Genomic DNA, 23,674 nt, shown 5'->3' with positions numbered 1-23,674 from the left:
GAGCGTCTTCCCCGATATCCAGCAGGATCCGAGTAGCAGAAAAACCGTCGTGGAATGACCAGCGGTCAATGAAAGGGGGTTCTCTTCATTGACTGCTCCATCCGAGAAATCTTTGTCAGCTCTTGCTTTTTCTGTTCGTCGCCGACCTTGCACTTCTGGAAGATCTCATTTACCAAACGCCGCAGCAAGATTTCGGAAGTATCGGACTGATGTGTGTCAGATCATATTCCCCTCGACCGCGATTGCAACAACGCTACTCTGGCGGTCGATCCGTCAATTCGCTGCCGCTGCTACCACGACTACCACTACTACACTAGGAATCATGAGACGATCTGTAGCGCGACGCTCTTTCAGTCGGCGGTATTCTCGCAGGCGCTCGCCTGCGTAGACGTGGGGGCTGGGGAGGCTCCGTCCCTGATCGTTCCGGACCACTGCGCAGTGTTTTTGTTGGGAGGAGGTTTGCTTGCTCAAATCAGGACCGACAAGCAATGACGTCATGCGATGGATTTGAGTCGCTAGCGTCGAGCTAAACCGTTCAGAGGATTCGTAGAATTGAAAGTTCCCCCAGCAGAACCTCCTCGCCATCTGAAAACTTTCATGTGGTCTGTGCCTGGTCGAGATAAGATGTTTAGCGTTATGCAAGAGGTCGTTTCTGATTGAAATTTTTCTTACAGCTTGTTTGTGAGAAGATTGTTGACTATGGCCTAAAGATGTGTAGTCTGCCTTGGGCGACCGTGAACATCGGTGCCCCCGTATCTGCGTCGACTGCAGACACAAGTTGCCTCACTTTTCGATCAAAGCCAACATTGAACACCTCAGTCTACGTGCGTCCCCGTGTCTGTCACTACGACCGGAGCCTTCAATGTGGAGGATATAAACGTGAAATAAGGCTGTCGAGTCTTCCTCAACCCCAAAACAGAGCGAGAGTACGACAGTGCTACGAATCGACCTTTTCTCTTTCTATCGACTTACAGCTAGGTTGATCACAGCGACATTCCAGCGTATCACGACAGGAAAGTCTCCGACTCATTAGAGCCTGGCGATAACTTTCACCCGAGCTTACGGTTCACTCTCGCTTCTTTATTTCGAAATTAAGTTGAAATTGCGAACAGAAATGGTCCCTCGTCTCAGAAATGTACAAACTCAAACAGTGTTTCCGCTCCTCTTCCAACATCACTCCTGCAAAACAGTATCAGTATCAATATTCTCCGTCGGAGGGCGTGCAATCTGAGCCGCTCCCCGGGAGTTTATGAATGTCAGATGAGCGAAAGGCGTAAACCAGGGAAATCGGAGCTGGAGTTTCCCGGTCTGCATTACCTCAGTGGATCGTTCCTTCATGTGTTCGACGTCTCTTTCCAACAATTGACATCGTTTCTGTGAACTTACGAGCTGCTCGTGCGTTTCTTGTAATCTTTTCTCCAGCTCTTCGCAATACTGCTGCAAATCCTGCCGGAGAAAAGAAACCAAGTAAATTGATACTCGCATGTGCGATTGAGCCCGCGGACGCTATAACAGGATTAATTTGGCGAACCCACGAGCCAATCATCAGGACCATTTGAAATGACTTCACAGCGTCGGAAGATGTTTCTCGTAAACAAAATAGATGCCTGGTTCTCGAGAAGATAAAGTCTTCACCCGTACGGGAATAGCGTCGTATTCGAAGGTTGAAAAATATCCGCACACGGTATTCGACCGGTGCCTCCTTGATAATTCAGAATATCGTTTTGAATCGATTCCGAATTGACCCTTGAGGAGCCATAAAGAATTTTCACGACTGCATCGATCGAAATCTCCGTCGAAATATTCCACTGATTATTTTCGTGCCCGCAAACTCCCACTGGTTAACGGCGCAGCGCAGTCTTCATTGCCATCTGCGTACGAGTGAAATCCATCGGAGGACGGATTCTGTCGAACATAAGGATCTAATTGCGATCCTCGAGCATGAGACGTCCTTCAGAACGATGTCGAGCCGCCTTGCACGACTGACCTTTGCTTAATGAGCATCGATGACGAACCAATCGTTTAGATCATTCGCAGTTTTCTCACCCGGATCGAGGGGCGCTTCGGAAAAAAAGGGTTCGTCACGACCGGGAAGGGTCCCAGCACACATTCAGTGAGAATGCGAATTAGTGGCCCGCGCGGTGATTCATTTGATTACTGGCTATTTCAGGGTGAATTCGGGGGCATCGCTTATGGGTATTCCGGGCACCAGTGTTTTCTCGTGAAAGGGTTCAAGAAATAACTCACCAGCATCCTTCCAGAATGCCTTTTCAATATTTTGTGGCATTCGTCATTCTCCCGCTGTGCCTGATCGATGAGGACGCAGAGTTCACGCATTTCGGAATTCATTTGCCTTCGTAGCGAGGTAGTTTCGGCCTTGACTTTGGCTTCGTTCTCCTGAAATCTGCCCGTGAGGCTCTCCAATTCTAGACGAAGCTCCTGACTGTAAATTAAGGAAGGCCTTCCGGCAACCGCCTCAAAAAATATCACTGCAAAAATCATGGAATCCGCTGCCGTGGTTCTTCGACACGGTCAAGCTCAAGAAACGCTCCACAACGCCGACTCATGCGATTCGCGTCCCGAGGGCATTTCCGCGACGTCGCATTCAGCGTGGCTTGTCGATTTCGCAAGTTTAACGTCCATAAACGCACCACTTCTTGATGTTATAATCCTCGGTGTCGTCTCTCTTCGATGATTTCAGTGACGCCGCATCTTCATCAATAAAAATATCTGTAAGTCGGTTTACGGAGTACTTTAAAATCGAGTATTCAGATGAGGGTAACATAGAAGAGAATTATCAAGGACGCCTTTTCCGTAAGCCCACGACGCAATTAGTCTCGAGAAACACAACGTTTCCTCATGTGTCAGTCGACGGCGTTTCTGTCTGACCGAATCGTATGTTGGTATCAAAGCGAGTTTTTTATGCGTGGAGATACGTTTGATCTGTTTGCAACTCAATGATTGATCTCGCGGCAGCAAGAGAACATAACCTCCGGCGAAAAAACAGAAAGCCGCGAGCGGCTGGCCGCTCCGGAAACCAACACCGCCATTTGAGCCGCTGATTCCGGCGACGGTTGCTCGTCAACCGAAACGCCGAGGGTCCCTTCGAACTTCACCAACCTGACAGTCGGTATTGAGAAACACTCTGAAGCATGAGGTTTCGGAGGGAGGGGCTCTCGCACAGAAAATGCTCTTTTCAAATATAATGATGACTGTCAAATTATCATTATAATTCGAGTGAACATGCTTTTTCAGCAACTTGCCACAGACTTTATTGCTGCATACTTTCCGCGGGTTAAAAATAGTTCGATTCTGTTTAACGTTGACCGATCGCTGCTTTCGGGCAGTTTGAGGTGCACTCATCGCTTTGAGCCGAAGGGAAACGACGCTCGAACAACAATACAGTCCGCAAATCTCCAACGACGATTGTTCGACGCGGCTTCTCGCCAATAAGAGCGGAACCCCCGATTCCGCGAAGCGAAAGTGCTCCCAGCAGAAGATCATTCAATAATCGCTCGTATCACTCGTTGCTTTCGCTCACAGAAGAAAGATATTTGCCCTTCTTCTTATTACCGGGCGAACACTCGGTAGCCGCCACGAGGTCCAATGAAAATTGAATCCAGATAACGGAAATTCTGGTACAGCTGACAGGGGAAATTTCGTTGAGCTCGCCTGAACGCTGTACCTTTGTCGACCTGCAAGCGGGACTCGCGGATATCCCAAGTTGACTTCGAGTTCAGATGGCGGTATTCCTTCTCGAAGGTCGAAGATTCGACATACATCGACTGAGGTCGTTCTCTGCCGCTCCGGGACGGCGCGCGCTCACCTGGATTCGTAATCGATGTCGTAAGCTGATTTGATTTCTCAGACGAGGGGCGATTCACTACGTTCAGGGGAGGAAGAAAGCCAGGAGGAGAAGGTGAGGGTGTTTGTCCTCTCGAGGGAGCGTGCTTCGACTCCCCAGAATGGAACGCTTCCGAATGACGGGAGAGGAGGGCTTCTTGACAAAAAAGCTGCATAAACCAATAAGGAGAAGTCAGATCGGAAGCTTCACCGCAGCGCTTGCCTAGGTCAATCTGAAGAGAACATAGTGGGTTGTTCCATCAGCGCTCCTTCCAGAATTGTTTACATGAGGAAACCCTTCGGCTTCGCAAAAAAAAAGACTGAGAGCACAGGAAGCTCAGCCAGCCGGCTGAGATCGATCGCTAAGCGACAGAGGAAGGTTCGTCACGGGGCAAGCAATTAGCTGCAATTCGAATGACCAAGAATTCTAGCGAGAGTTCACCTTCTTGGGTTGCCGTCGCTCCCCGTCTGTAAGCGGTTTGAGTAGTGTTCTCTATCATGGTCCAGGATTCTACCTGTCAGAGTGTGGTCGTGGGTAAACATAAACGGGGTCCCATCGGTTCTCTGTGATGGCTCTGTTGTTAGTCAAGGCAGAATTTCTGCACAACACTCTATTGAACAAGAGGCCGGGCTCCCTTGGCTTTCCAACCAAAAATAGTTTGAGCTCTGCTCTGACCATTACTGCACCTGTCTATGAGACGATGGCGGCTTCTCTAATGGGAGTGAAGTTCGACAAGTTTCGGAGAGACGGCTCTTGCTCTGATACTATATGGATCGCCGGTCTAATAAATCTCTTGCTCGAAGGGTGCGCGGGATAGAACTACGGCGATTTCGGATCATCCCGACCAGTTGGAATATTTCAGATTCATACTTTGTTGCTACAGATCCAGCTTTTTGCTTACGCGGAGTACGAATGATTTTCGTCGTCTTAGAGAGGTTTTCTTGGAGTCTTCCCATATCAGCGATACCCTTCCCGTAAGTGAATGGGTACCGTTTGACACATCTATCGTTAGCCAGTCATTTAGCATCCGACGTGGTTTTGAGCTCGGACTTACCTGCAGAGGCGGGGCCAGCGGACCCAATCGAGGACGTGTGGTAGATAGTTTGTGACATGAGATCGGGTCGATCCGAACGGAAATGTGTGCTGCGAATCGACGAACGATACCTTTTCTCGATGTCGTCTATAGCTCCAGAGTATAGCGATGCGCCATACTTGTGATTGTCATTGTAGATGTGGGTCAGAGGACGACGCCAATTGCTCATCTTGCCGCGCTTGAATTATTCAAACTTTGAGTGGTACAGCTTTCTTTCCCCAATTCGCTCACATCACGATCCGTTCCATGCACCCTGACTCAATTTCAGGAAATCACCCTCCAAGAATCAGCGATCCACGCTGTTCACTCATGCTCACTTCGGGGATAACCGACTTTTCGTGTATCCACTTTGAGAAACGTACCAGGAGAATCACTCGAATTCGAAGGGGTCTGAAGCGGTCTGCGGCTGCCGACTACTGAAAGGGTCCAGTGGTCGCGAGACTCTGAACTCGATGCAGGTCTTCCTCGACTCGGAGGGAAAGGGGAAAACTGCGCTCGATGGGAAAAGAAGACCGCGGTCATTATCGGCAGCCAACTACCTGTGGAAACATTTGTCATGCTGCTTATATTTCTTGTCAAGTCCTGTCTCCGTGCTTCGCAACGTCATCGAAGCCGGCGATTTTTCCCCGACGCCGAACATGATTTTGCCTGTTCAGGCCCGTACAGAATATCCTGCGACAAGGGCCTGGCCCAGCGCTCCGTTCCAAGTCTTCGACAGGGGAACGCCTATAAGAAATCAGAATATTGCGTCATGAAATGCACCAATCCTAAAATGGAAGTTCTTTCAGTTGCTCGAATTCTCCAAAGAGCAAGGTGTTGTCGAATTATTTTTTGGAATGGGTCTCAGCGCAGATCCAGCGCCATCAGAGAGGGTCTTGTGCTGATTCGAGCCCGCGGTAATGTTAATGGTTCTTTGGGCTGTGGTCCTGCCGACACAAAGACTTTCTTTCTAATATTGTGTCTTCATCTGATATAGCGCCTGCTTGCCTCCCTACCGGAATCGAGCAGGAACCAGAGCTACCATGGAAAGGAAAGCAGATTCATGCACAGTGGTGGGAAATCTCCGCCACTGCTGCCGAGACTCAAGGGGAGCAGGGAGAGTTCACGAGTCTAGGTGACAGACGGTAAAGCACGGAAGAACCATATTCCGAACTTTCATCTTCTTTTTTTTATCGCTTACTCCCAATTTCGAGGAATATTCGTCCTTCATCCCGGGAGTATAACGCGAAGTCGCTTCGTCTGACGTCATCGATCTTGTTGCGGCGTAGAAGTGCGCGGACCCGTCGATTTGGCTTGCTGCAAGCCATACCTGAAACAAGCGGTTCGTTCCTCGATCACAATCGTGGTACGCGGAAGAATTCCCGCTTGGCACCGAGCAGATCTGACTTCGTGGCTTGCATCGTCGTACAGCACATCCTCTTGTCTCAAGAACTCTAAAGAAGCGAATGCGATGCTTGTCCACATATTCTTCTTTATCGCATTTAGAATATGGAGAAGAATTCTGCGAAGAAGAGACTCCACGGAGCAGCTCGAAAATGACTGAGGATCAAAAACTAGGAGATGTCGAGCTCGTTGATCTTCTTCCCCCGTGCACCTACAACTCATCACCCATAAAGGGTTCGAATATCCTGGAAGGCAGGGTTCATCTACGCCAGACAAGTCTTTTGCTCAAATGAATTGAGCGTAAACATTGGGTCTTTCTTCGAGACGATCGGCAACGTGGGTTGTGTGTGAGCGTCTTCAAGATCAGGAATCGAGAATTTCAGAGCGACATCGCATCGCCTACTCAATCTCGGAGCGATGTCGTATTGTCGGAGCTGACCATAATAAATGGAGCGCCTTCGAATGCCTTGGAGGGATTTCTTTCCATATTCAGCTCAATTATTCGATAGACTCATTTTTAGCTCCTTAATTCGAATTCGAGTGATCACCCCTCCAAAGCAAGGGATTCAGCTCTGATGAGAAGGATATAGTATTCGTGTGTTCCGGAATCCCGCAGGTTGTCGGATGTGGCTTTGAAACGAGCAGCGAACAAGCATCTATCCTGGCTTCCACCTCCGACTGCGATTGACGGCTCGCTCCGGTTTTCCTAATTCGGTGCGTAATTCATGATCGGAGTCGGGTCGTGTTCACCTCTCGACACCTACGACGGCAGTCAATGTAGATCACCCGTTTTGCGATTCGACGGAGCGGGCTCTAGATTCCCCAACATCGTTCGCATGGAGAAGCAGCGTTTCGCATTCGATTAGCGACGCAAGTATTGTGGGCAAATTCGGGACTTTTCATCGGCTCAGCGCTTCCGTTCGAAGAGCCCATCGTCGGTCATTTAGCGTCAAAGCATGTCTTACTGTCTGCACCTGCAGACAGATTCAAGGGCTGGTGACAGCGAGCGACAGTTCGGCGAATAGAGAATTCTTCCTCGCGTTCGTTCTTTCCTTCTTCAAGTGTTCGTCTTCTACTCTGATCAAGTCTGTCTCAATCTGGAAGCTGGGGACGAGAGTGCACCGCTCAGCAGATCCCGAGATGGGAAGCGGCAAGCCATGATGGCTTGTGACCGGGCCAAGCACCGTTTCACGGATGGTGTCTACTGAAAAGAAAAGGCCAGAGCCTTCCGAGCGGGTTATCGTCTGCACTCAACGACGGCTATCGAGGGCCGTGGGCCCCGATAATTTGCCTATCCCGTGGTCTCCACAGACATCCGATTCGATGCGGTCGCGCTTGAATTTTACAATCGACAGGAATTCGTACACGATGCTTGCAGCACAACGCAAGTATCACTCCGCCAAAGCTTTTGGCTTGCGTGGATTGGGGAACCTGATCGGAAACTAGCATTTCAGAGAGAGTCGCCGTTTTACTCGGAGGGGGCTTGTCCGAGTTCGATTCGAAGTCTAGGGGGTCTGGAAGATACCGTGGAGCCTCGACCGTGTCGAGGGGGGTTTCGCGGGGAAAAATCGTCTCGCCGAGCCCTTCCTGAGCCCTCGAGGTCCTCGAATTCCGGAATCCCTCACGGGTGAAGCCACGCGACGCGTGCTGGGGGCATCGATCAGTCTTGCGTGCGCGAAGAACGAATCGTCTCCTTCAGGAATAATCACTTTCATTCGGGTACTTTCGGTGAGGCATCCTCATGCGAGACACCTCCAGCCTCCAATGACCTGGAAGCAAGCGCGAGACCGTTTTTCTCTCTACTCTCAATCGACCCCGCTCTGCTCACGGGGACTCCCCGATCGGTCTTTCGGTTGAACTCGAGCTAGCTAGATACATCCTTCGACTCGAGTTGATCCTCGCGGATTCATGCTCTAGGTAGCCGGAAGATATACGAGCCGTGATGTGTTCCGAACGGAAAGCATCCATTGCCCATCGGTCTAAATAAGCTCCGATCGGCTCCCTGAGTCGAGGGAGAATGGACTATTACCCTGACACCGCCGCTACCGGCGCATCGAGGAGAACCTGAGGCATTTTTGGCAATTGGTGTCGAATTCGAATCCTGATCCTTGCTGAGGCTTCGTCTGTCTGTTTTGCTCCCCAGCTTCATGGACGGGCTGTGGAAGGTCTTACCTTGTTTCCAGTGTTTATCGGGAGCCCAGGCGGGGAAATCATTGAGGCGACGCACAGTGGGGCCAAATCGGATTTTAGGTGGACAAAAGTGTTCCATGTAATTCTGCAGCCTTCTGAGGTTTTAGGAGTCTGAAATGGAGCAGAGGAAGACTGCTGAGAGCATTTCCAACACCACAGGAAGCGGGATTAGCTCACGATATGAGAAAAAAAACATGATACGGATATGATCAATCGGGGACGGTGTTCACTTCTTGTTCTAATTGGATTCCTTCAGCTCCGTGAGACTCATTCATCGACAGCAGAATAATCGCTCGAGCCTGCGGAAGACTTCATGAGAATGGTCTTTGCGTTCGCCGCGGAACGGGAACTGATGTCTGGTTGTGGAGCTCCCTCTCGTAAGGCACGTATACTGGGATAAGGTCCCATACAGTCGATTGCATTTTCGTCTTTGAGAACGAATTTTCTCCATCGTTTCTCGTCAGAATCCGCACCTTGCGTTTGTGGGAGCCGAACGGTCCCGAGAGTCCCCTGATCCTGCGTGCTGGTGGCAACGAGCTCTACGCGTCCGTATCGTGTGCGTCCATTTGGTATTGACAGGCAGGCCGTGAGCACACTGATCGACCGACAAAGCGATCGCTGCACCGGAGTCCGCCAGATCTCTCGCAGAGAGTGAGTGTGTGTGATCCCCCTTATGAGCAGTGAGCGATCCTGGCAGTGAGAGGGCGTCGAATCCGGAACTGCGGTTGCTGCCACACCTGCCGTGCGAACTTCGGCGACCAGCGCGATTCTGAACCAACGATAACGCAATCAACGTCTCCTCGCGGCAATCAGACGCAGACAACCATCATGCATATAAACAGGAGTTCGCTGAATATATTGCCCATGATGTTCGCAATATACCGACGGCAACGGCGGAGTGGTTAGCGCGTTTTACACTACTCGTGTAAACGTGCTCAGCCGCAACGATGCCGCTCGTGCGAGAGACGGTGTGGGTTCGATCCCTGCTGCCGAAAAAATATGCAGGTACTCGGCCTTGATCCTCCTGGGTATATTTGCTCTATGGATCCGTCCTCGGAAGCAATGTGAATAAGAGTACCCGGGACGTCAATCCTTGGCTGTGTGGTTCAGCCCGAAAAAGTTGATATTCGCAATAGGCGTTGGTCAAAGTGCCCCATCATACCCCTAGTGAGGCTGCCTCACTGGCTCGCGCGAGTCCGTTATATCGGAACCAGAGTTCTGGAGCGCGGCCTTGGGCCGCGCTCGTCGCTTTTGCCTACGCTGCTGAAGAGATACTTGATACTCGAAGTATTAGAATCGTCGTCGCAGGTCGCAGGCGATTGATGGAGCTCTCATTCTCATTCATGAAAGGTATGTAACGCTGAATCAGGAAGGGGAATATTTGACCGAGTGCGTTTCGTTACCGGGAGAAAATCGGGAGTTTTCTCGCGGGAATCCGAACACAAAACCGGCGGGTTGGAAATGCGAGAAAGAAACCGAGAAATGAAATCGATAAACCGACAAATGAACGAAGAGTTTGGCAAGCGCAAATAATAGTCAACGATTTCTTCGAGGTCGTCTTCCACAGCTGGGTAGGCAGCGTTCCGGTATTCGTAGAACTCTAAATCAGAGCCGCCGTGAACGTTGTCGCGGACAGGGAGTATAAGAGCACAGTAAATTTCTTAGTTCCAAGTCTTGTAGAAATGTTCGATGTAAAATCCTGTAGTCGGCCACATGAAGGTAGCTTTCGCATGCAAAGTGTCGGTGGTCTTGCAGGGATAGGTTGTCGATGAGGAAATGTGGTAGATCATCTTGGACTAATTTAAGTCCGAAACAGAGCTCCGCATCTGGACAATCACGGCGCGTTTGACGAAGGTAACGGCTCTAACTTTTTTGGGGCAATGCGCTTTCGGGACAGATCCCGTTCGGGCCACTGGGTTTTCGGGCCATTGAGATTTCGGGCCAATGAGTTTTCGGGACAACGGGCTCTGACCGGGACAGTGGGCTCTGACCGTGACCGTGGTGAGTGGTGAGATCGGGAGCGAATCAAAGAAAACTTAACGTCGTTGTTAGAACAGCGTGAATATGTATTGCGCATAGAGTTTTTTTTGAAGGGAACCCATGAGCAGCAGGCTTGGAATGCTTATATTCCTCTAAGACCTTGCTTCTCCTATAGAAGGAAGGCTGCAATCCTAGTCACTCTCGAGTATTTGCTGTTCATCGTTTCTGACGACGAAGCGTGAGCAAGAACTGATGATGGCGAACGAATCTCCTCCCGGGGTTGACACGTTCGAGCTCGATTGTGAACTCCGGCACACTGTATTGCGATTCTGGGGTAAAAACGGCATACGGCTCGGAGCAGCTCAGCTCCGTGAAGTGGTGCCAGGGATGCGGAAAATGCGGTCATCTTGGTTCCCTCGAGACTTCCGGAGTCTTACGAACATTTTCAAACCCATCACCACCTATCACCATCAAAATCCCGGAATGAATTTCCATGGACTTTTATTCGCCTAAAATTCGATTAGGCCCCTCTTTGGGACCCTGCTCAAGGATGTAGTCTGCCTTTCATCCGATAGAAACAGGGATGCGTCGATATGCAGAAGCCTTCAGGGAGCCCCTCGACGCCGAATCACTTCGAGATGTTTCGAGCTGAAAGACTGGGGTCAAAGAGGTTTCACTGATTTTGCTCCAGCTGACGATTTAACACACATCACGTGCCCGGGTATCGACCTATATTTTCCATGCGGAAATCGCTCGGCTTCGGAGATCAGCATACAGAAATCCCGAATGCCGGCAGTCCCCCTTAATGTTGGGATCATTTATCCGGAAGACTCCTAATTCGGTATCTCTCCGAGCTATTCCGCCGACACTTTCTGTGGTGACACTCATTTATGAGCTTATCCATCCCTTCGCCCTCGTCGAAACCGTAATAATGGAATCGTATCGCGCAGCGGCGTGCCCAGGGGGGAGCCGAGGGGCCATGGCCCCCCTCAAGATCTCTTTCTGGCCCATGGACTTCCATGTTGAGGCTCATCATCATCGGTAGTTTGCCCCTACCAAGACTATGACCCTGCCCCCCCCTCCCGAAAAAAAATCCTGGGCACGCGCCTGCTATCGCGGCTACCCTAGCATCGGCGGGAGAGGGGCTCGCATTTTCTCTCTAGAATATAGAATTCCGAGTCAAAGCTCAATTTAGGAAAACAACCTCTCCGGACTGTCTCGTCTTCTACCTCGAAGGTTTCGTTCTCTTCATTACTCAGGGGTCAAAAATTAGTTCTCGAACAATCGTTGCCCGTGGGGTTACTGTCGGCGTTATCATTATGGCTGGCAGCGTTTTAGGTTGGTATTTTAGCATGTGAGTGGAGATCTCGGATTCACGCTGGTTATTCAGCCGAGGCCCACGGGATGCCCCGACGAGCGAAGTTTCCTATTAAGCAGGAGTAGAACACCGAGAGCAGCGGCACAGTCGAAGATAGACTCTGGTGCGTTGGACGCTTTCTCTAGGATGATTTATGTATCTCACGAAGCGGACCATAGAATCGCAGATTCGAAATTAATTCTGGTTGACTTCCAAAGAGATGACGCTACCAAGATTGCGAAAGTCTTGGCTAGAATTCGATGTATAATTACTGTAAATTCCCCACGTCGCGTCGTGATATCGATTCGTGTCATCGACGATGACACGAGTCGATCGTATATGGTTGAGAACGCCTCTGCCTGTCTGATTATGAATTGATGCGGCCGAGAGAAAGTCAGCGCAGGAAGCACATTCCCATCGAAAGCACTGAGATGACAGGATTATAGACCTATGAGATCAAAGTCGCCGGATCTATCAGGAGTGCGTTCTTCGTATTCGGAGTGCCCCCGAGGCTGAGGTCGGGAAGAGTGCTCCTCAGATAATCGCGCGGTCCCGGCAACCCTGTGAAGAAAGAATAAAATTCTCGATAGGCTCTCTCACAATGAGAAACTCTGGCACGTTCGGGGAGGGGCGAGTGAATTTTCATCTTGTCCCGTTTTATCGTCTTGTCGGGCAACCTAGCGAGCGCGTACTGGGATTGGGGTTGTTTTTCTCCGAACGGCGAAAACAAGAAGCCCGCATCCCCTACCTACAAAGCCACGGGTCCGGATCACGAGCCGATGAACCCGCTCCCGCGGAGACCGTTGCAGGAGCACGACGATTTTCTCGTGTTTGTCCGATAACCCGTACTGGTCGTCCTTGGTGTCTCTCTGGTCAGTCATCTCGTGGAAGTTTATTTTGGTCGACTCGGATCTATTTGGAATGATATCTCGATGTTTCGACGCATCGAGCTGGGCGCGAAAGCCACGCCCACCGCCATCGAAAGGCAAATACGACTAATGTATCTCGGTGCTCATCAGAAAGATATGAGACGGGTCACCGCACGCTTGCTCTGCTACTATACATGGCTCTCATGCGATCGATTTTTCGGACCGTGTTCAAAAATCGACGGACTCGCCCCTTCCATTGCTTGCATAGAGAACAGATTAAAGTGTTATCGCTGGAGCCTCCCTAATCTTCCCTGCCCATTGTAAGGACAGCATGGAATTGAATTCCCCAGATCACGGGGGAAGGGTTGGCAGTACAGGCATGTCTTGGGAAATGTATAGAATGCTCAAATCAATCCCAAGGCTCAGGAGCGGAATACGATCAAGTACGTTCAGGTATACCGCTTTCAAAATTGGCTCTGAGGAACATTTGAGTGATTCCATCGGTCCCATTATTGCACGGATCGGATGTATTCCGGACCCTTCCGACCTCAGGGCAGTATGGCCGGTTCCTGCTTCGACCTCCGCAAATGTAGGCCGGAAACTCGGCCTTCAGTGAAATTTCAGCATGCGAGATACCAGAGCAGTGAATAAGCAGGGTACCATTGAGAGATGAGTGAATGTATGACGGAATGTTCCACGGAGCAAATTGGATAATTTCTGCTTGGACGGAGTCTCGGTACTCATTTTTTCATTAGATGGTCATTCAAATGCACTCACGGGATTGCCAAAGTTGACCCAATCCAGATTCTCAGTGAAATTCAATCAATCCGTATCTGGGAGCGTCATACAGTTTGATGTGGAGTAAGAGCGGGGAGTTGCGCTGGATATGCAGAATGATCTCGGAGGTATCGCGTGCCCGATGGGGACTAGAGCCATCGGGAATTCCTTCTCCACAAGGCTCCAGACTGCCCCACATAATTTGAGCTACATATTCTTGATCCAGAAAGTGATGTTTCGACATATCGGCTCGTCTCTCATTAAATGTTCTGAATTGTTCGTGTCCCACCTTCTCCTCCGAATGAGCATAACTTCTCCGGAGCACTCGATCGATTCCCCAGCAAGACTTGAATTATGTCCCCCGGCGATCCGAGTCTAGAGGTGGGGAGAGGGAGTAGCGTTCTCGAGACTCAGAGACAGCGGGGCTCGACGGGTCAATCCAATTGACGTCCGACGTTCACGCGGGGCCCTCATTCATTCCAACAACGTCATCATTGATCGAAGCGAATTGTACGGAAAGCACTCCGTGCCTCAAAGCTCAGATCTGCGATTTCCAAGCGGGATAGTGATTTCAGGAGGCTTCCAAGACTTCCTTATTTTTTCTCGCTCCGATGCGAGTCTTCTCTTTCCCGGCGGTTCGGCAGAACAAGCCGATTCTATTCTCTTTTCGGAATTTTCTAAAGAGGATGGAAACCAAATAATACATCAGTGTCGCAGACCACGATACTATGAATCTGGCAACAAAAGCCATTCTTCTCAGCCTAACCCCGCTACGGAGTTGGCCGATCGTTCTCTTTCGTCTGGCACGAGCCTGAGATCGTTCACCCAACGCGCTGTCCGCCTCAAGATTACCAAGAATTGGCCGAGCGAGAATTTGAGAACAGTTGTGTGCGAGTGCAAGCGGTATGGGGGCGGTTAGAAACTCAGTCTTGAGCGGAGCACTTATTCTTCGAGAAAACTTCCTGATGAGTCGTCGAAAGCAAGCCTTCGACGTCGATACATTCCTTCTCAACGGTCTTGTCAATTATTTGGAATGTGCTGTCTCAAATTCGTCACTGATTCTGAGGTATTGAGCGAATACTGTTTCCGAAGGTCGCTTGACCACTTGGGAAAACCGTCGACTCAGTCATTTGTTCGTTTGTCCATTTGTTTGCCCGTCGCTTGGCGCATCGGTACCGCGAGGATCAGTCTCGATCATTGCCACGATGCCGACAAGGAACGGGCCAACAGAATCGCAATTTTTGGAGGAGGAGTGGGCGCGCGAGAATCGACGACGACATGAAGATTGAGACACTATCACTCTCTCCGGTCCCCACTTAGTCATTGGGCCGAGCACCCAGTCTCTCAGTAAGAAAGCAACTAGCAGGGCAATGAACAGAATGGACCCCAGAAATTTTCGGTGGACGCGCGAACGGACGTACGATTGACGCTGGCTCGCACATTTCCAGAGAGGTCCCCCAAGGCCGTATGACGGCGGCGGCTGGCGAACTCGTTGGTGGCGGACGCGAGCAAAAAACTCTCGAAAGTGGCGTCCGAAAATGGGCGGAGATCCTCGAATAAAAAGCCTGCCTCGACGAAGTCCGATCACAGTTCTCAACTGAATCCCGAACTCGACACTACAACAATGAAGGCCGTTGTGAGTAGCCCACAGCGATTCATTGGAGCTTCTGGATGTCCTCCACGGACGTCGGCGTGAGTTCGGAGCGCGTTTTTTCTCACTTACACTGTTTGCTTCCAGCTTGCTCTCGTTGCCCTCGTGGCTTGCGTCGCCGCCGCTTCTGCTGGTGCCGTGTACGCGGGATACGCTGCTCCCGCTGTCGGATACGGATACGGATCGTACGCTGCCCCCGCTATCGGATACGGCTACGGATCTTACGCTGCTCCCGCTCTCGGTGACGGATACGCCGCTCCCGCTTACGGTTACGGCGGTCTTTACGGTGGACTCTACGGTGGATACCTCCGCAAGTAGATAATACAATGAGGGATCGTGTACATTGTGATGCAATAAAATGTTTAGCGTCTTAAGGACACTATATCTCGCGCACTCTTTCGGAACTTTAGTCAAATCGAAGATCGTTTCTCGGCCCGCATTCGTTCCTCGCGTTTCGTGACAATACGCCGTAAAATGTTTCTCGTCTTTATTGCGAAATATCAGAGCATTCCTGCGAGAAAGGCTGATTCTCAGGGCATGCTCAATTTGGGCCACCATTCCGGGCAGCTGACTTCGACTTCTACATTTTCACCGTTCACTTCGATTGAGAGATCACCAGCTTCCAACGATTCCCTGATCCGCATGAGTCCGAGACCGCGTGTGCCCATGACGGCTTTTAGAACTCCTACCTGAGGAACGAAATTCGTGAATCACAAAGAGAAAATTTGGAAATAATTGAATACCTAATCCAAAAAGCATCGACATAGGCATGGAGGGAAATCCGCCGCACGACTTTAACCCACTATTCAGCTCACCTTCGCTCCGTTCTGACTCAAGACTGATAGCTCCTCGGCGTCACACGATATTTTTTGAGGTTTCGGGAACGAGATTGGCATGTATCGTTTCCGAATGACGCCTGGAACAGAGGTCTTATTGAGTTGCTCGAATGGAGTCCTTCGGGAAGCGGAAAATTTCCAATCAGATAACGCATCGCGGGGCTGCATCCCTCGGACTTGCGATCACTGTAAGCGAGTCCCCGTCCAGACTCAGTTGGACAAATGTCATCGAAGATGTGAAAGCCCCCTCAGCATCGTAATAGCCGGAACCTAACCTGTATGATGAGCCCTTGCCGTCAGCTCTTGACCGATATAACAACCCTTGTCGAAAGAGATCGCATTCAAGTAATCTCCGTTGCTCTCCAGAGGAATCGCTTTCCCAGTACCGAGCTCACTTGGCCCTTCTGGAACCCCCAATCGGTAACGCAGTTCTCGGTACAGGTCCATCCGAGAATCCGGCTCCCCAGTTCCTATCATGTCTGCTGGAAGATTCCATATTGGGGTATATTCGGTATACACGATGACCACGCTGAGGTCTCGGCCAAGAGATATGTCATTCATTGGAGGCAGGGAATCTTTAAAGGTACCTCGTATCGATTTGACGCCGAGCTGTGGAAGTCTTGGGTCGGGTCCGTCGATAATCCCGCTATCGAGGGGACCGAACGACGCGCAAGCAGTATACGGAGCTGTCTCAATAGAAACCGAGCGACGCATCTTGTAGAGATTCAGAACCTGGGAAAGAATCTTGTTCATGGAAGGTTCATCTTGTCGATCCATCGATATGTATGGTTCGCGATATCGAAATTCAGGACGAGTACCACGAGACTACCACTGCTCTCGTTCCGACACCTCACCTTCAAAAGAGAGCTTTCCAAGGTGGCATCGGTCTCAAGTAGGACGTCTGATTCGCCAAGTTTGTAGAGAAACAGGTCAAAGAGCACGCGCCCCTGACTATTCAGGAGATAGGAATAGACCACCTGAAAAGTCTCGGCTCGTCGGAACTGGGGTCTTCGAATTCATCAAGAATCCAGTTTAGAACTTGAATGGAAATTTTAAAACTGACTTTGGCTTCAGAGTACACATCATTCGTGAGCACACCCTGGAGGAAGGGCAAGGTGTCCGAACCACGGAGGCGGAGCACTTTCTTTGCGAGGGGTACCAAGCCCTTGAGAGTCATCCTCGGGGAGTTTGGTGCAGATGCTTTTATTTCGAGATGATTCCGGCGGTCACATCAACCCGCCTCCCCAAGGAATCAGGGCCTGTTGCTTGAGAGCGTGAGGTAACTTTGCAGACAACACCATGAGTGAAACTCGGAACTTCTCAGAAACAGCTCAATCGAGAAACTAATCCCTCTCAGTGTCTCCCGGCGTTCTGGCGATCCTCAGCTGAGCGCTCTTCTCCGAGTCCTCGCTGGTTCGGGGAGAAGCTTCGATACTCTGACGCTAGCTGGCAGCAGATCAGGTGATGCACTGACATCAGCGAGAACTCAACTCGAGGAGCATCACAGAAACCTCGAATCAGAACTGCAAAAGAGAAGATTTTCGATTTCCGAGATCGGTCGGTCGCGAAAGGTGGAAAATTCGCACCGCGGTCCCCGGCCACCGAGACTTCTATGCGCGATCAGCGGGAGTGGGAACGATTCGAACACTGAGCCATCCACATGTGTGTCTGACCCGCGACTCGCGATGACTTATCCTTCCTCAGTGAATTTAAATCGAGTGCTCTATCGACTAATTGGACAGTGCAGAGTAGCCTGAGAGAATCCCAGCTGCAGCTTTTCCTCGACCGTCTTCGGCCGTCTCTGATATGAATTTGGACGCGGAAGAGAAAAATCGTGACTGCTTTCTCCAGGCATTCTCCAGCTCTCTGAGCCCGAGTTGAGGACAGTTTCCGGAGCAAATTACTCCCAGCGTCGATGTCAGTATTCACCCGACTTACTCTGGCTATCATCAAGCCGGACGCGTGTGCGTCTCCGCCCAGATTCGAACTAATCAGGCACCTTATGAAAGAGAATGGCTTCAGGATCGTGGCAGAGAAGTACAGGAGGTTCTCTCAGCAGGTATTATCCCTCATCCGAGTCATTCCCGGTGCTTGATAAGCATTCAGGTGGCGAGAGAACCTGCGGTACGATCAGGAAAAAAAATCTCTTCCAGGAAATGGAGAAGTTCTATGTCGAGCACGAGAACAAATTTTTCTTCCACCGCCTTACAACATACATGTCTATCGGACCAATTTTCGTTGGAATCCTTTCGAGGGACGGTCCAGCCAATACTTTAGCAAGTTGGAGAACGCTACTCGGGCCGAGTAAGGTATGCGAACCCACCGTGTCTCACCACGAATTTCTTCCTTAGAACTGCCATGACCAGTGCTCATTCCGTTGGCTCGAGTCGGTCTCGATTTCGAGTCTCTCACACCGTCAATCGTCTTTTCCGCAGGTCTTCCGAACGATATACGAAACGCCTGAGAGCATACGAGCGCAATGTGGGCTGACAGACACTCGGAACGCGGTGCATGGATCAGACTCAGTCATGAGCGTGGAACGAGAGGTGAAGTTCTTCTTTCCCGAGTTGCATGAAGGCGAGCTCGAAAAACTCCTGGAACAGCCATCTCCTGAGGGACCACAATCGACGTCTCCGGAGAGCTAGGGCTCAGAGCGAAAGCTGATGTATGCTGCCAGCTGCCACTTTCGGCTCCGCTGTAAACACCGAGCGCGTGGAAGTTCCGAAGAGATCATGCGTATCAATAAACCTACCTACGGCGCTCATCACTATAATAAAGAGAGTCATCCTTTAGGATTCCCGGCTGTCCGGCTGCTGTTGAGGAACTCCGCCAAAGGTTTCAATCGCGATTTCGCACCGAAGGGACAGATACAGAATATAATTGTATCTCGAGTTACTCCTCCCGTCCAGCGCATGAGGGGTTCGCAGGGATCGCACAGATGAAATTCGGGGAGTCCCCATGACGTCATGGATATTGATGGAGGAGAAATCGAGAACGGTGGCGACGACTATGCGACGTCCAGTTGGCAATCTTTCAGGAGTAGTCATGAGGTGCTACAAATGTCCATCGAGAGCGGCTGACGATGAAGACTTCAGCTCTCGTAGTGAGGGGGTCTTGCTAAGCTAGGTTAGGTGTCTACCCACCCAAGAAGAAGTGTCCCCATCTTCGGAACGCAGTCCGACTTGAAGAATGTTTTGGCTGACAATGCGACCGCCGTGTGCGACGCAAGCTCGGAGCATAGTTCGCTGTAGACACATTCATCGTGGCAGGATAAAATGCAGGGAGCAGCTCAGTGTCGAGAAGTGCATCAAAGCTCCATAATCAGATCAAGATTTCGAAGTAAGCCCTCTTATGGGGAGTATTCACACGAGCGATCCGGAGTGACGAGAGAAAAGCTCCACAGTCTACTCTTCGAAGATTATAAACAACATAAAAATGATAAATAAATTTCATCCGCTGCTTCACCATTGGATGAACCGGAATTTCGGGAGCACCAGAAACGGACCCGCATTCGTGAAACACTACTCGAATCCAAAACATTTGGTCGATTCTCGGTGCTTTTCGGGGCGGCGAGAACAGAAAAAAAGCAGAAGTATACAAAGGACACTATTCCGAAACAAAGATCGACAGTATGAAGATAAGTGAGAGTGTATATTTGTGAGCGATAATCGACATTACCGCTTCTGACGCCGCTGCTGCGGGCAGTGACGAGAACGGTCCGCTGCCACTCAGCCAGGCAGCCAGTCAGATAGACGAACGGACAAACAGATGCAACGTTGTCCAGAATTTGGTAGAAACGACGCCGGCCAACGGAGCCGGGGCGTTTTCAGAGAGTTTCTACAAGGCCATTGGGCGTCCGAGCTCGTGTATGACGAGAAGAAAGAGAAGAGAAGAACTCGCGCTTTCCTTTGGAATACAAGTTTGAGAATGCGAGGGGGCTTCCGAATATAAGGCCCGTCACTCCGATGATCGGTCACAGTTCTCAACTGCGAATCCAACCCACTACCACAAAATGAAGGCCGTCGTGAGTATCTTCGAACCTACACCGGAACGAGATCTCGCTCTGAGCTCGGAGACCGTTCACAGTTCTCTTTCCCTCGCTAACCTATGCGACATTTACAGCTTGCTCTCGTCGCCCTCGTGGCTTGCGTCGCTGTCGCTTCCGCCGGAGCCGTTTACGGTGGTGTCGGATACGCTGCCCCTGTTCTCGGATACGGATACGGATCCTACGCTGCCCCTGCTCTCGGTTACGGATACGCCGCTCCCGCCCTCGGATATGGTTACAGCTCGTACGCCGCTCCTGCTTACGGCCACGGACTCTACGGCGGTCTCTACGGTGGATACCTCCGCAAGTGAACGATCGGACCCGGACTTCTGTAAACTGTGGTGCAATAAAACATTTGGCGTCTTAGGACACTGAAAGCTTTCGGATGTCATTTCTAAGTTTGCTGGGCGGAAATTCAGTGAATTTTTCGACTCCACGCAGTGAAAAACGGGCAGCTTATCTTGGCGTTCCGCGGAAAATCGCGTTAGATTCCACCCCAACTATTTCTGGAACTTAGTGACTCGGGATTCAGACGGAGCGAGTTCTCTGCCAATTAAGGTGGTCTCGTGCTTCTGGTAATGCGGTCGGTCAATGATGCGACCCAGAGTCACTTGTTTTCTCCGGGCAGCGAACGAACCTCCTGCTCTAGACTTGTCCGCAGAAACGTTGGATCCACGGTTCCCGGGCCCGACGCGGAGGACTTCGCTGAAGCATATGCGAGGCAGACAGCGTCTATAATGAATCGAGATGATGACGAGATCTGTGTCCAGGATTCCCGCCTCATGAAAAATTCCTCCATCACCGTCTCCCTCCCGCAATACACAAGCTCGGTAAGCTTCAATCTTGGTCACCGTGTGCGACGGCACGCACCCGCAAACAAGATCATCTCTGACGCACGCTCCAACTCTGATCTGGCAGGCATAATTTCGCGATCAACCCCCATCCCGGTCTTGACCTGATTTTCTCGGACGCTCCAGAGTTTGCATCATTCGGGAACGGGAGTCCGGGAGTCATTCCCATGCTAAAGCCGCATTGTTGAAAACGCATAAGCCGCGGAGCCCACCCCGGGTATCCGGTTGCTCGTTGCTCGGTGACTGAAACATATCAGCATGGGATTATTCATCCCGGTCCCTTTTGCAATCTGTTCGAGAATTAGATTCCGTCATGAGGGGGAAATTTCTGGGTCGAGACGACCCAGATGTTGACGATGATTTCAGTCCGCCGTCAAAATGAACATGAACTGCTGTCGAAGTGGGTTTCTGTGTCGCTACCCGGCTCGGACTTATTTGGCATCGTATCCCCACTTCCAGCCTCGACGCATTGTGCGTGAGTGTATTCTCCATGAGCACTGTGCATCCTCCCGGAACCAATACTCGGTCGACGCACATAACTTCTGATTCTCTGCGCCGTTCTCGCTTCTTGCATGCTTTCAGAAAACACTCGTTTTCCGAGAGAGTCGGAGCCATCCTTCCCTCCCATTTCCCTCCGCGATTCCCTCGAGTACTCAGTTCCGCGTGCTCAGAATCGGTGGAGGCCGTCGATGAATACGAGTCTTATTGGATGCGGAAATCGGTTACATTGCCACTCCGTCGCTCGAGTCTCGAGGTAAAGAGCCCTCAGCGGGGCCCACTCAAGGAGCTCCCATTCTTCCCGACTCAATTATTTTGCATACGAATGCAGGACGTATACTAAGCCGGATTTCTGGGGATGAAGAGAAGATGTGGAGGGCGCTCTGCCTTCATTCAGCGTGGAACTTCGGTTCTTGAGTGTTCTTGGAAGTTGTCAGGAGACATATTGTCGATGGCATTCGTACTGATCAGGATAGCTAGGAGTCGATTCACTAGCTCTGTTGTCCTGGACACTCTCTCCGGACTCGGACAATGCTCCCGGCTGGAATACAAGAATGCCTCCTCAGGAACGGTTTATCATCATTGCCGATCCGATGTGAATAATCCCGGCTCGTCACGCGGAATGAAGAAAATCGATTGGAGAAAAACGGATGTTACGAATCGACGTGAATGGGGAACCGTTCGTAGGGAGGAACGACTGATCCCAGGGTTCGGGAATGGGACGCCATACTGCTCTCCGCTCATTTTCATCGCAGGGCTGCCGCACCAAACCTGATTGCGTTGAGCCGAAGACATTGAGGATGTCCAGAAATCACAGCCACTCAGGCTCGATGGCTGGCTTCTTATTCCTGTGGAATTCCTCGCCGAGCTGCATCAGATCAGCCCCCCCCCATAACCCCGCCGATCAGACGTCGCTGCGTGCGGCCCGAACGCTCTGTATTGGCTCCTCTGTATTGGCTCCCTCATGAATGTAGTCCCACGCATGAATGCCTTTCCTTCATTGCTGTATTGGGCTGACCAAGAATTTGATCGATTGGTATGATGGCACGGTGGAGATAGCATCGAGCGCTCGCTCTGTTGTGTTGGAAGCATCCCGCCAACTACCCGCAGCATAAATAACAGATTATTCCCCGGATACGACGGGAACTCGTCTTTCCCGGGGTTCTCTCAGGCGATACGGGAATTCTCGGGGACGATAATAATTCCAGTTGATCCATGGAGCCATCGAAAAGTGCGGGCCCTTAGAAATAGAAATACCGAGAGGTTCACGGAAATCTCGCCTGCCTGAATGAGTGAACGGAATCCTCACCCCTGAGTTCCTGAGAGGAAATCAGTTCCAAGTCGGAGAGGAACGTCGCAGGCTCCGACCCTGTGGGAGGATCCGTTCGGTTTCGTGTAGGTGATTTTGGAGGGGAGGCAGCATAGGCCTCGTCAGATCGCCCCGAGGAACAAACAGTGAGTCGAATCTCCCGGGGCTCCGCAAGCGGCGGGAGCATGGATTGAATTTCCAAAAAGTTCGCGCATGAGAGCTGCATTAGACAGATTTTTTTCCATCTGGCTCCACGTCTACTGCTGGCGGGCCCCAGTGTGATCGAAGTATTCCCTCAGAGATGTTCTCTATTTGCCTTCGCCGGGTATAAGGGAAGAAGTTATTCGTGTTTGCTCCAGGAGCTATTTGTCTCGCGTGCCATGGTCGGCAGGAATTGTGGCCCGTTCGGCAGAGATATGACAGACCACGAGGGGCAGACTGTTCCCGTTATTCGTCTATTGCCTCATTCAAGCCACTCTCCGTATGTGTATTCGTGCCGTCGGATCCGCTGAGCGCAAGAGCTTTGCTAGCTTTCCACCGAACGGTTGAGAACGCGAGCGGCAAACCAAACGGCTTTTCTTTTCAGAGAAAAGAAGAGCCCCTCTGTGCGGGACCCCACGAAGACGAGTCGCAGTAATCAGCGGACGTCATCACGAAGTTGGCTCCAGACCCGGTCGGTCATGTGGCTTTTACGCTTCCGTTTGCAGGCGACATTTCGAGGTCGTTCCGACAGAGGGTCGTCTGAGAGCAACCGACGGACCGTATTCAGGACAACATGAATTGTGGCCGCAGGCTTTTCACAACAAAAGAGAAAAGAAAAGTGTCGCTCGGTTGCTTTCTCTCTCCTCCGTTCCTGCTGGCTCGGAAGGGGCGAAGCCGTCAGAGGTACCACACTCACCTCCGGACTTGGATCTGGAAGAGACGCCTCCATTCTCCAATGGATCTCGCCTGGACCTTATGAAACTTCCATTCAGAGATCTATCTCTCCTAG

At 51.0% G+C, this 23,674-nt stretch overlaps 3 protein-coding genes across 3 annotated transcripts; 1 reads left to right on the top strand and 2 right to left on the bottom strand.

Annotated features, from left to right (window-relative positions):
* Positions 1 to 1,173: 1,173 nt before the first annotated feature.
* Positions 1,174 to 11,471, bottom strand: LOC108864713 (uncharacterized). Its single transcript, XM_018640872.1, has 6 exons — positions 11,461 to 11,471; positions 4,899 to 5,101; positions 2,652 to 2,730; positions 2,248 to 2,443; positions 1,318 to 1,446; positions 1,174 to 1,179 (listed from the first exon to the last, which is right to left on the bottom strand). Exons 1-6 carry the CDS (start codon positions 11,469 to 11,471, stop codon positions 1,174 to 1,176), a joined length of 624 nt encoding a protein of 207 aa, XP_018496388.1.
* Positions 11,472 to 15,084: 3,613 nt separating this feature from the next.
* LOC100897413 (nucleoside diphosphate kinase 6) lies at positions 15,085 to 20,396 on the top strand. The gene is made up of 7 exons (XM_003746923.3): positions 15,085 to 15,129; positions 15,232 to 15,454; positions 17,891 to 18,039; positions 18,134 to 18,289; positions 18,416 to 18,526; positions 19,933 to 20,004; positions 20,103 to 20,396. The coding sequence occupies exons 1-7, from the start codon at positions 15,118 to 15,120 to the stop codon at positions 20,334 to 20,336; spliced, it is 957 nt and encodes a 318-aa protein (XP_003746971.2). The 5' UTR covers positions 15,085 to 15,117; the 3' UTR covers positions 20,337 to 20,396.
* On the bottom strand, positions 15,662 to 17,340 carry LOC100907534 (putative transferase CAF17 homolog, mitochondrial). Its single transcript, XM_029112484.1, has 6 exons — positions 17,044 to 17,340; positions 16,835 to 16,957; positions 16,568 to 16,712; positions 16,256 to 16,450; positions 15,960 to 16,060; positions 15,662 to 15,833 (listed from the first exon to the last, which is right to left on the bottom strand). Exons 1-6 carry the CDS (start codon positions 17,155 to 17,157, stop codon positions 15,675 to 15,677), a joined length of 837 nt encoding a protein of 278 aa, XP_028968317.1. The 5' UTR covers positions 17,158 to 17,340; the 3' UTR covers positions 15,662 to 15,674.
* Positions 20,397 to 23,674: the final 3,278 nt, after the last annotated feature.

This window comes from Galendromus occidentalis, unplaced genomic scaffold, assembly GCF_000255335.2.
Source record: "Galendromus occidentalis unplaced genomic scaffold, Mocc_1.1 scf7180000077511, whole genome shotgun sequence".
Classification (NCBI taxonomy): domain Eukaryota; kingdom Metazoa; phylum Arthropoda; class Arachnida; order Mesostigmata; family Phytoseiidae; genus Galendromus; species Galendromus occidentalis.
Note: the sequence above shows the minus strand (reverse complement) of the source record. Positions and strands in the feature narration are given on the sequence as shown.

Coding starts and splice junctions, on each gene's coding strand:
- LOC108864713 (XM_018640872.1), bottom strand. Junction 2,444..2,651: donor GATTATAACATCAAGAAGTG/GTGCGTTTATGG, acceptor CTTAATTTACAG/TCAGGAGCTTCGTCTAGAAT. Junction 1,447..2,247: donor GGCATTCTGGAAGGATGCTG/GTGAGTTATTTC, acceptor TTTCTCCGGCAG/GATTTGCAGCAGTATTGCGA.
- LOC100897413 (XM_003746923.3), top strand. Junction 18,527..19,932: donor TCATGAGCGTGGAACGAGAG/GTGAAGTTCTTC, acceptor TCCGAATATAAG/GCCCGTCACTCCGATGATCG. Junction 20,005..20,102: donor ACCACAAAATGAAGGCCGTC/GTGAGTATCTTC, acceptor CGACATTTACAG/CTTGCTCTCGTCGCCCTCGT.
- LOC100907534 (XM_029112484.1), bottom strand. CDS start 17,157: ATGACTCTCAAGGGCTTGGTACCCCTCGCAAAGAAAGTGCTCCGCCTC. Junction 16,958..17,043: donor ATGTGTACTCTGAAGCCAAA/GTCAGTTTTAAA, acceptor GAGACTTTTCAG/GTGGTCTATTCCTATCTCCT. Junction 16,061..16,255: donor GGCAAGGGCTCATCATACAG/GTTAGGTTCCGG, acceptor CCTCTGTTCCAG/GCGTCATTCGGAAACGATAC.